This window comes from Galeopterus variegatus, unplaced genomic scaffold (genome assembly GCF_000696425.1).
Source record: "Galeopterus variegatus unplaced genomic scaffold, G_variegatus-3.0.2 Scaffold604, whole genome shotgun sequence".
NCBI classification, from domain to species: domain Eukaryota; kingdom Metazoa; phylum Chordata; class Mammalia; order Dermoptera; family Cynocephalidae; genus Galeopterus; species Galeopterus variegatus.
In genome coordinates this window covers 34,552-44,104 of record NW_007726715.1, presented here as the reverse complement: position 1 = coordinate 44,104, position 9,553 = coordinate 34,552, and the positions used below count along the sequence as shown (strand labels likewise).

General features: G+C 38.0%; 3 protein-coding genes across 3 annotated transcripts in view; 2 read left to right on the top strand and 1 right to left on the bottom strand.

Annotated features, from left to right (window-relative positions):
• Positions 1-1,361, top strand: part of FAM216A (family with sequence similarity 216, member A) — a 17,629-nt gene extending 16,268 nt beyond the window's left edge. The window contains exon 7 of the mRNA XM_008570442.1: positions 1,041-1,361. Within this exon, the coding sequence (XP_008568664.1) occupies positions 1,041-1,159 (119 nt within the window). The 3' untranslated portion in view covers positions 1,160-1,361. The remainder of the gene's footprint in view (positions 1-1,040) is intronic.
• A 1,307-nt stretch (positions 1,362-2,668) lies between these two features.
• On the bottom strand, positions 2,669-8,005 carry VPS29 (vacuolar protein sorting 29 homolog (S. cerevisiae)). Its single transcript, XM_008570467.1, has 4 exons — positions 7,941-8,005; positions 5,732-5,743; positions 3,053-3,272; positions 2,669-2,703 (listed from the first exon to the last, which is right to left on the bottom strand). The coding sequence occupies exons 1-4, from the start codon at positions 7,941-7,943 to the stop codon at positions 2,669-2,671; spliced, it is 270 nt and encodes an 89-aa protein (XP_008568689.1). The 5' UTR covers positions 7,944-8,005.
• Positions 8,006-8,218: 213 nt separating this feature from the next.
• Positions 8,219-9,553, top strand: part of RAD9B (RAD9 homolog B (S. pombe)) — a 29,585-nt gene continuing 28,250 nt past the window's right edge. The window contains exon 1 of the mRNA XM_008570466.1: positions 8,219-8,255. Within this exon, the coding sequence (XP_008568688.1) occupies positions 8,219-8,255 (37 nt within the window). The remainder of the gene's footprint in view (positions 8,256-9,553) is intronic.

The following is a 9,553-nucleotide window of genomic DNA, read 5'->3' as shown; positions in this document are numbered from 1 at the left end:
GGATCCGAACCCTCGGGCGGGAGCACCACCACGCTTCCCAAGCGGCGCACTTATCCAGTGCGCCACCGGGCCGGCCCTCAAGATATTTCTAATACTAAATAAAGATATTTACAAGAGCAAGGACAGAGATTTAACAGAAAATGAAATTATCAGAACCCATAGCCACAAACATGACTTTTTCAAGCCATAGCAATTCTTTTATAAGATAATGCCATTTTTGGATGGACAACACATTTTGTATAGCATCTAGTAGTTTACAAAGGGCTATATCACTTATACTATTTTGTTTGATATTCAACAAGCCAAACAGGTGATATGATCAAAATTTTAGATGCAACTCAGACAAATCCAGGGTTTGAAAAGTCAGCATAAAGTATCCTTATACCATAAGTACAGAATACTGCAAAATGAAAAAGGCAAAACAGGAGACACTGAATGCTCCGAAGTATTCCTTAGAATTGATAGAGTGGAAAGGATTACATGGAAGTTAAATAATTTCCTAGTTTGCTACAATGGATAGGGAAGTGGGTAGGAAGTAAGGAACTTAGGCCTTTTGAAGCAATATCTCATCACGGTATGACAGCCTCACCCAGCTCTGCTGTAAATATCATACTATACCTATTCAAGAAATGAGAAAAAGGGCAGAGGAGAAGGTTAAATCTGGTTCCAAAAAGAACAATTAGAGGAAACCCCAGGTGAGGGAAATGTCCTGAGAATGTCAAGAGAAGAGGGAATGTCAAGAGAAAAGATGGAAAGGAACTAAAGGAGAATAGAGAGACACAGAAGATATAACTTCATTTTAACTTCCCCCTAACCAAAAAATTTTCAAAATCAATGGGAATACAGGACTTAGTAACAGAGAAATTGCTATACAGTAACTTGGCTATAATACAGTACTATGTATTTTATTTTAAAGAATAAGAGATTGGGGGGGAAGGGAGACGTGATTAAGAGTTTTGAAAATTGCAGGCAATTTGTTTTTGCTAGGTCATTAATTTTATTTCCAAAACAGACATTATAAACTCTTACTTTTCCTTCAGTTTCTTCAAATGATGATGAATCATACATGAATGAAGGAAAAAAGGAAGAAGATTTACTAAATAAGTATATGCAATCAATGTCAATTGAAGAACAGGGAGAACATCTGATGAAAACCTGACAGTCTTGTCTTGTGTACTGAATTCAAACATTGGCCAACATCCAAATATCGTGCCAAAGATGAGGGGAAGAGGTTGTGAATTGTTTCCTGTCTACATTTAGGATAGTATTGTTATTCACTATTAAGTCATTAAGTAATTTTGGTTTGTTCAGAAGCTTTTATGACAATGTAGTTGGTCTGATATAGTTCCATGTACTAGTGATATATGAGTGATGTATGTATAATAAAATTTATGTGTAATATATGCTTGTATTCCTAGCTAGATACAATTAAAATTTTTGTCACTTAAAATTGGTATAATAAAATTTATGTGTAATATATGCTTGTATTCCTAGCTAGATACAATTAAAATTTTTTTGTCACTTAAAATTGTTTTTTTTTAAATCTGACAAATACATCATATAATTTCTTTTTTGCTTACAGTAAGTTTTAAAACAGCAACCAAACACTTGGACTCTTAGATCAAGTTGGGAGTAGTTGCATTAATGAGAGGATTCTTTACACTATATATTCACTCTAGTGTGCTTCCCTGCTAAACTTTAGTTTTGCTGTTGTTTTTAAATATTTTGTTAAACCTTGAAAAATGGGAGTAGCAACAGTTTGAAGAATCGCTGCTGATTTAATATGTCAATATTTTTGTCTTTTTTCGTGTCCGGCAACGGATCGCAACCCTCAGTGTTGCACCCGTACTGGACCGGGACCGGCAACAGGATCGCAACCCTCGGTGTTGCGTCCGAACCTTGCTCAGCCAGTGAGCGGGAACCGGTCTGTATGTGGGATCTGAACCCTCAGCGGGAGCGCCGCTGCACTCCCAAGCGGCGCACTGTAGCAGTGCGCCACCGGGCCGGCCCCCTAATATGTTTTTAACAGACTAGATTTATATTCTAATTATCAACAAGAAGTTTGCCCCTTCCTTTCTTATCCCCGTCTTTCACCTGCATGCCACCTCTAGTTTATCCAAACTCTTTTTTAAATCCACTAAAAAAATGGAAGACACTATGCCCATTCAGTTTGGTATAAAGGGACCCCATTTAAAACGCACCAACCAAGTTAAATAATTTATGAAAAAGCTATATTCCCAGAAATACAAAATAAGTTTTTCCTATTGGGGTTGGGTTTATCATGCTAAATCATACAATGTTAGCACTGTCAGTTTCTTAAAAATCATCTATTCCAATCATATTTACTAAGGGTCAGAGAGGGGAAGTAATTTGTCAAAAATCTCGTTATTAACTAATGGGTAAAGTTGGAACTACAAAACTCCTTATTTTTTATCTTTAAAGTCAGGTTCATTGAAGTATAATTTCCATATAGTAAAATCACCCTTTTTAGCATACAATGCAAATCAGTTTTGACAAATGCATTCAGCTGTGTAGGTACCACCACATTCAAGATACAGAATAGTTCTATCACTCCCTCAAAACTCTCTCATGCCTTACAAAGTCAACCCTTGGAAAAGGGAACCATGAGACAGTTGTCCGCAAAATAGTAATGTGATCTTAACTTCACTCAAGGATCATTGTGGTTGCTATTAGGAGAGCAAACTGTGGAAGGAGAAAGGGTAGAATCAGGAAGGTGCAATACAGGAAAGTGATGGGGTGGCTTTGAATAGGGTAGTACATGTGGTAGTGGTAAGAAGTTCATAAAAACTTTATAAACTAAATGACAGTACTACAAAAAGTAGTAACAGCCACTTTTGCTCAGTATCAATTTAGTTAGAACAAGTATTTAATATGTTTACTCAGTAGTCTAAATTAGTAATTTTCAAACAATAAGTGAGGGGCATGTGTAGTAATTTTATATTTGGAAAATTAAAAAAGAAAAAAAGACCTTACCAATTGAGAAACCTATTCTAAAAAATAAAGCTTATACGAGAATTAAGAAAGAGAAATACTTGGGAGGGGAAAGGGAAATACATCACCTCATCAAAGTCTCCTCTCACAATATGAACATCACCAGCCAGAGTCTTCAGATAATCATAACTCTCTTTGGTGCAAAGGTTTCCTGTGCAGAGAATGTGCTGAATCTTTCCTGGTACAAGGAGTTTTTTGAATTTAGCAGGCAAACTGTTACACCGGTGTGGGATGTGCAGATCTCCTAATACCAACACCAACTTTAAAGTGCCAAGGCAAGATAAAGCATAAGGTTAAACATAATGTCAAAATAATATATTTTCCTCCCCAACTTCCCTTTTAAACTCATCAGAGATTCCAGAACCCAATAAAGTAGAAGTTATTCACACAGTTCCTACCAAGACCATTTAAACAAACACACATTTGGTAATGTACTCTGTTCTAAATCCTATTTTATTTTTGTCATTAATAGTTGCACATACACAATACAGGTAATCATTCTATTTACCAACAATAAGTCAAGATTCTAAAGTGATTTATTTAGGGACCTATAAATTATAATGAATAAAAAAAATCACATAATGAAAAGTATACCACTGGGCCCTATGGAATTTGGCATTTTTGGAGATTCATATGGTAATTCATATTTCTGCAGTTGTAATGTGAAACCTATATATTAATTCCAGGAACATTATTAAAGGGCACTGTTAAAACTGTAATTAGAGAAAAAAAGTTAATTTTTTAAATTATGCTTACCAGACTGACAACTAATTGGAGGACCAAAATCTACCATTTTTTGTTTTCCAGGAACATTATTAAAGGGCACTGTTAAAACTGTAATTAGAGAAAAAAAGTTAATTTTTAAAATTATGCTTACCAGACTGACAACTAATTGGAGGACCAAAATCTACCATTTTTTGTTACTTTGAACTATTAGCTGTATAATAGAGGTATAAAAACGACCTATGAGGGGCTGGCCGGTTAGCTTAGCTGGTATAGTATGGTGCTGAGAACACTAAGGTCAACGGTTTGGATCCCTGTACCTGCCAGCCACCAAAACCAAAAACAAACAGCCTATGTTTCAGAGTTTTAATAGGTAAACCTGTGCTTTTGAATTATAATCTTTGACTACTTTCCTTTGTTTTTAGAAATCCTCACTGTCATACTTTTATTTTCTGGATTAAATTGCCTATGCACCCTCAGTAAAGTTCCAAACAAAAAATAACATTTCACAATCTTCCATGTACACTTGAGCATTAAAAACAAAAAAGACCTGCTAAATAAGTGATGAATTTACCAAGAGGCAATAGAGTTACAACATAGTCTCAGATGACAAAAATAAATTTTGCTTTCACATATAAAAGAATAAAAAAAAAAATCAATGCTGTAAAATTTTAATTTTATAATTTCAAGATTTGACAAATAACATCATTTAATTTAGCCATTTAACAGGATAGTGATAAAAAGATCATTTGTAAATATCTGTCTTCCAAAGGACAAGAGAATCAATTCATGTTGATTAGAATGAGCACCTCCATTCTATACAGAATGTTTTCCCATACGTATGTCCCATCCATAAATGTGCATGCCCTTTAAGTGCTTTTAAAGGTACGACTATTCCTTAATATTATCAAACAAAACGTTAAATATCTAATAGGATAAAACAAAATAGCTTTGCCACCACAGACTTTGCAAATTGAAATTAAAAAACAAAATGTGTGAAATTAAAATGTTTACTAAAACAGCTTGATTTGTCTTGCAACAAAAATAAAAACGATTGCAAAGGAAAAGGAACTGTTTACCAGGATATAGAGTACCTGAAGTAACACAAGGTTACCAAATCAGCACACTTTAAAAGAAATTGTTGTTTCTTCTTTATAAAGAGTAGTTTCAGCTGGTATTTGTTCAATGACTATATTTACAGTTTCACTGCAGATTTTAGTGGACAAGACAACTGTAAAACTAAAAACCACTATGAAGTTTCCACTCTCACTGGTAATCAATATAAAAGTACCTGGATATCTTCATTTTAGAGAGGGATCCCTTCAGATATGGATTGAAGTACATAGTTAATGTGGGAAGATGGCATTTGAGAGAAAGGTAAAAAATAGATTTCTATATTAAGGGGGGAAAAAAAAAAGAACCCCAAAGTCATAAAAGAGTATATGTCTATAACAGGCTGAAAATGTTTGGGACTAACAATAAATGAGCTGTTCAAAAAAATCTGCATGTACCAGAAAGAACATTAGTAAGACATGGTACTTTATAATGACTGATGATCTAAATTCTATAAAGCACTGTGGATTATCCCCAAGTGTACCCGACTATTAGCACTCTAAAGATATAACTGTATGAATGACCACACAAAAATTATTTCAAATTAGTAAAGATCCTTACTAGGACAGAATCCTCTGGTTTTCTGCTGGTGACAAAGTTATAGGGGAAAAAGTGTCACATAACAAATGTCAGACTTTGAGGACTCTCCTTGCCCAAATTCCACACTTTGACAAGTCTGGTAAGACATAAATTTTAGTGTCCTTTAAGACAGCAAACGATTCTGGAAATGGCAGTCTTGTTAAATTCGAATAAAGAACCAACCCAATCAAAGCATGGGAATTTGGTTACTTCCTATTCGACAGACCTTAAAAGGGTGAGAAACCCAGTCAGTAACCAGCCACCCAACCACCATTGTTAGTAGGAGCTAAGAGAAGAAACTTACTCTGTGCCCAGCCTTAGTGGAATGAAGAAGTTGATTGTAGACAGGGAAATGAAAAAAAAGGGTGAAACATGACCAATGTTAAAAGAAAGCAACGAAAAGAAACAAACCAAAAAAAGAACAACAAAAAACCCATACCAAATGAATACGCAAACAATTGTTAATGATGTCTGAGTGTTATGAAAGAAAATGTTAAAAATCAGCGATGTTCAAAACAATACTGAAAGAACCATTTGCTATATTTTTAAATACGACACAAGCATACAAACACATACTTTTTATAAATTTGCCCTGTCAATTTTTTTCTACTTTTCCTCATCTTGTTCTCCACATCAACTCCCATCCCTTTCGTTTCCCATTCTATTTAGACTTTTATAAGATTTTATAAAATAAAATTACTTAGACTTTTATAAGACAATTTGGAAAATTCATCAGTGATAGTTTAAAGGTCTAATTATTCCTCAAGCATATTGATTTTAATTCTCTTACATTCAAAATTCTAGCAGTTGGAAAATTATGCTGCAGCTAGGTCATTATTTTTTTTTTACAGAGGATATAACACAGCACCTGAATACATTATAAAGTGATGAACATGCCAACTAAAAATGATGACAAATTTTATAAAAACAAACATTCATCTGGCTAAAACTGGACTTTCTCCACACCAGAATTTGCTGCCCATAGACTTTAGACACTGTACTGAATGTTAAACTAAATAAAATGCTTTCAATCATAAAAGAATTGGCTAACGCTAAATTTTGCCTAATTCTTTCTATTTGATATGAAAAGTGATGTCCTAGTACAACTACTCTAAAAAGAATGATCGCCTCTCAAAACAACTTCAGAAACATGAATATAGAATTATGGCAGGTAATTATGTCTTCTCTCATAGATGCGTCTCAAAATTACTGTATACTGGATTACTTTAAACTAGAGTCTTTGTAGAAGCAAAAATCAAAAGTGGGATTAAGGGCTTTAAAGAAGCCAAAGAAGCATACACCATAAATCTTTGGCCGTCACGTCTACAAGCCACTTCTTGAAAAGTTTACGTTTGTCACAGAATAGTAATAACATTAAAAATGCAATGGATGCCTATCAGAGAAAGAAGTCCCTTTACAGATAATCTCCTTCCATCAACACAAATACCAAGATAATCAGAGCTCCTTTTGAGACAGTTGACTTTTTAGGGGGACCTTTGAAAATCTGATTACAGCTATGAGCCCTCTGTCCCTTTACAGATAATCTCCTTCCATCAACACAAATACCAAGATAATCAGAGCTCCTTTTGAAACAGTTGACTTTTTAGAGGGACCTTTGAAAATCTGATTACAGCTATGAGCCCTCTGTAGTAGCAGCTCCCCTATTTTATGTAGGAAGGTCTTAGCGGTAGCAATCTATTGGGAGTGAAGGGCTGATGGCCTGAAACTGGCTGGGGGAGGCTGGGGAAATATGATGGATGAATCTCTTGGCATAACACTGGCCCTCTTCCCCCCAAAAGGTACATATTCACAGTATTTTCCAAACAAATTCAAAGACTTCACAGACCATTAACGAATCCTACTCTTTAGGGTCGCAGCATCCTGAGAAAACAAGTCGTTCCAGCAATTTAAAGCGCCAAATCCTGCCCTCTCAGACCACTCTCCTACATTTCAATGGCAGTTGCACGTTATTTCGGGGCGAAGGGGATAGTTTTTATTCCCCTTCCTTAGAGGCAAACTTAGAGATGGGTAAGGACTTCTACTTGCCACTTCCTATTTTGCATCCAAGAGACCAGCTTTCGCTACATGGGGGTGGTAACCAGTACACCCCAAACAGCGGGAGGTGCTTTCTCCGGGAAAGGAGTAGGGAAACGTCTGGAAACAGAGGGGGACGGTACCCCTTTCTCAGGGACACTCAAGGCACAGGCCCAAAGGCCTTCCCCTGCGGGCGTGCGGGTCTTGTGAGAGGACGAACTGCTGAGAGGGGCCCTTTCCCCCCTCGGACGTCCTCTGGCCCCTGGGGCGGGGGTGAGAGGCAAGGGCTGGCCGCACCCAGAGGTGGCCGCTCGCTTCCCTAGCCCTCCTCCTGGGCCTTTCCTAGGCCAACGCCTGAGCCGCACCCACCAAGGCCTACGGGATCGCCCAAACCCTTGCCCTGAGACTCCCCACAGCTCCCAACGACGCAGCATCCCAGCCAAGAGCTAGGCCTCGGTCGCCGCAGCTGCCGTCCTCACCATCCTGTCACCCGGCTCCGCTCAGTCACCACAACCGCCACCGCCCTCTTCCTCAGACTCCTCGGCGACCCGCCCACCTTCACCCACAACCAATGAAAAACGAGGTTGACCGCGACGGCCATACGGAGGTACGTATGGGCCCTTCCCCGCCGTAAAGCGAAGCTGCTCTTCATGGAGGGATGAGATAGCGAAGTTTCGAAAAGTGCGGCAACATCCGGGCACTTGGGGCCATCGAGTTGAGGCGCGCGTTCCGATCCTACCTTTTAGGCCCCGGAGCCATGCTGAAGTGTGGGATGAGCGGCAGTCAGGTGAAAGGTGGAGTGGCCTTTCTTTCCTTCTTAGAAGGGGGAAAGCCTCTTCGTGGGGCATCTCCACGTGGACTTATTCTTCTTTGTCTTTATGCGCAAGGGCACAGGACACGAGGCCTGGCTACAGCCATTTTCCACCCACCCAGGGTCCTGTCAGCTTCCGAGGGCAGGATGAAGTCCATCTCCTTTTATTTGTGCATAATATTTAATATGGGTGGAGTCCATGACATGAAGTTGTACCATCGCACCTCAAATTCAGGGTGATGAGGACTGACGTGGGGAGGAGTTGAGAGAAAAAATAATGCTTTGTCAGTCAAAGTATTTTAGTGCCGTGAGAAAAGCATAAACCATTTCCATCATTTTTGAATATATGACCTCGGACAAACTAAATCACTGGGGCTCAGTTTCTTCTTCTGTAAAATGGGAATGTAACAGCTCCTTCCTTATAGGGTTTGTGGTAGGCGTGAAATGGAAATGTATATGATAATGGGAATGTAGGTTCCTGATAATGGAAATGGCACTTTAAAAACGGAAGTTACTCTAGAAAAGCAACGGTTTCAGGGCCGGCCCCTGGCTCACTTGGGATAGCCGTGGTGCTGATAACACCAAGGCCATGGGTTTGGATCCCTATATAGGGATGGCTGGTTAGCTCACTTGGAAAGCGTGGTGCTGACAACACCAAGTCAAGAGTTAAGATCCCCTTACCAGTCATCTTTTTAAAAAAAAGAAAGAAGGAAAAGCAATGGTTTCCTACCAATTATAATCTGAAAATGATCATTGAAAGGAATCTTGAGCAGGAAAGAGAAGCACAAGCCCCCCCATATTGCATGTTCTCAGAGTATTAGGAAGTTTTCTTTTGCAGTGTGTAGTCAATAAGCAATTATTTGAATGATTGTTTAGTTTTGTTTTTCCTCCTAGACTGTAAGTGCTGTGAGGGCAGGAACTGTACTTGTACAGTTCACTGTTGTATCCCAGTGCCTTGGACTGTACTTGGAACATAGTAGGTGCTGAATAAACATTCCTTGGCTTAATGAAAGGGTTGTATTAGGCAGCTCCAGTATAAAGTGATGGATATGTAGTGGTAAAAAGCGATAAATCCCTCTTTTTTTTGTCATCCTATCTTTTTCAGTGTACACTTGTAATTCTTAGGCATTGTAATCTGAGTTTATGTTCCAAATTATTTTTCCTTTTTTATACTTTTCCATTGGATTGATATGACCATCAATTTTTATCTCACTATATCTGTTTGCCATAGTTTGTACTTATTCATCATAATTCGTAAGAACATTAACAGTGTCATACCAG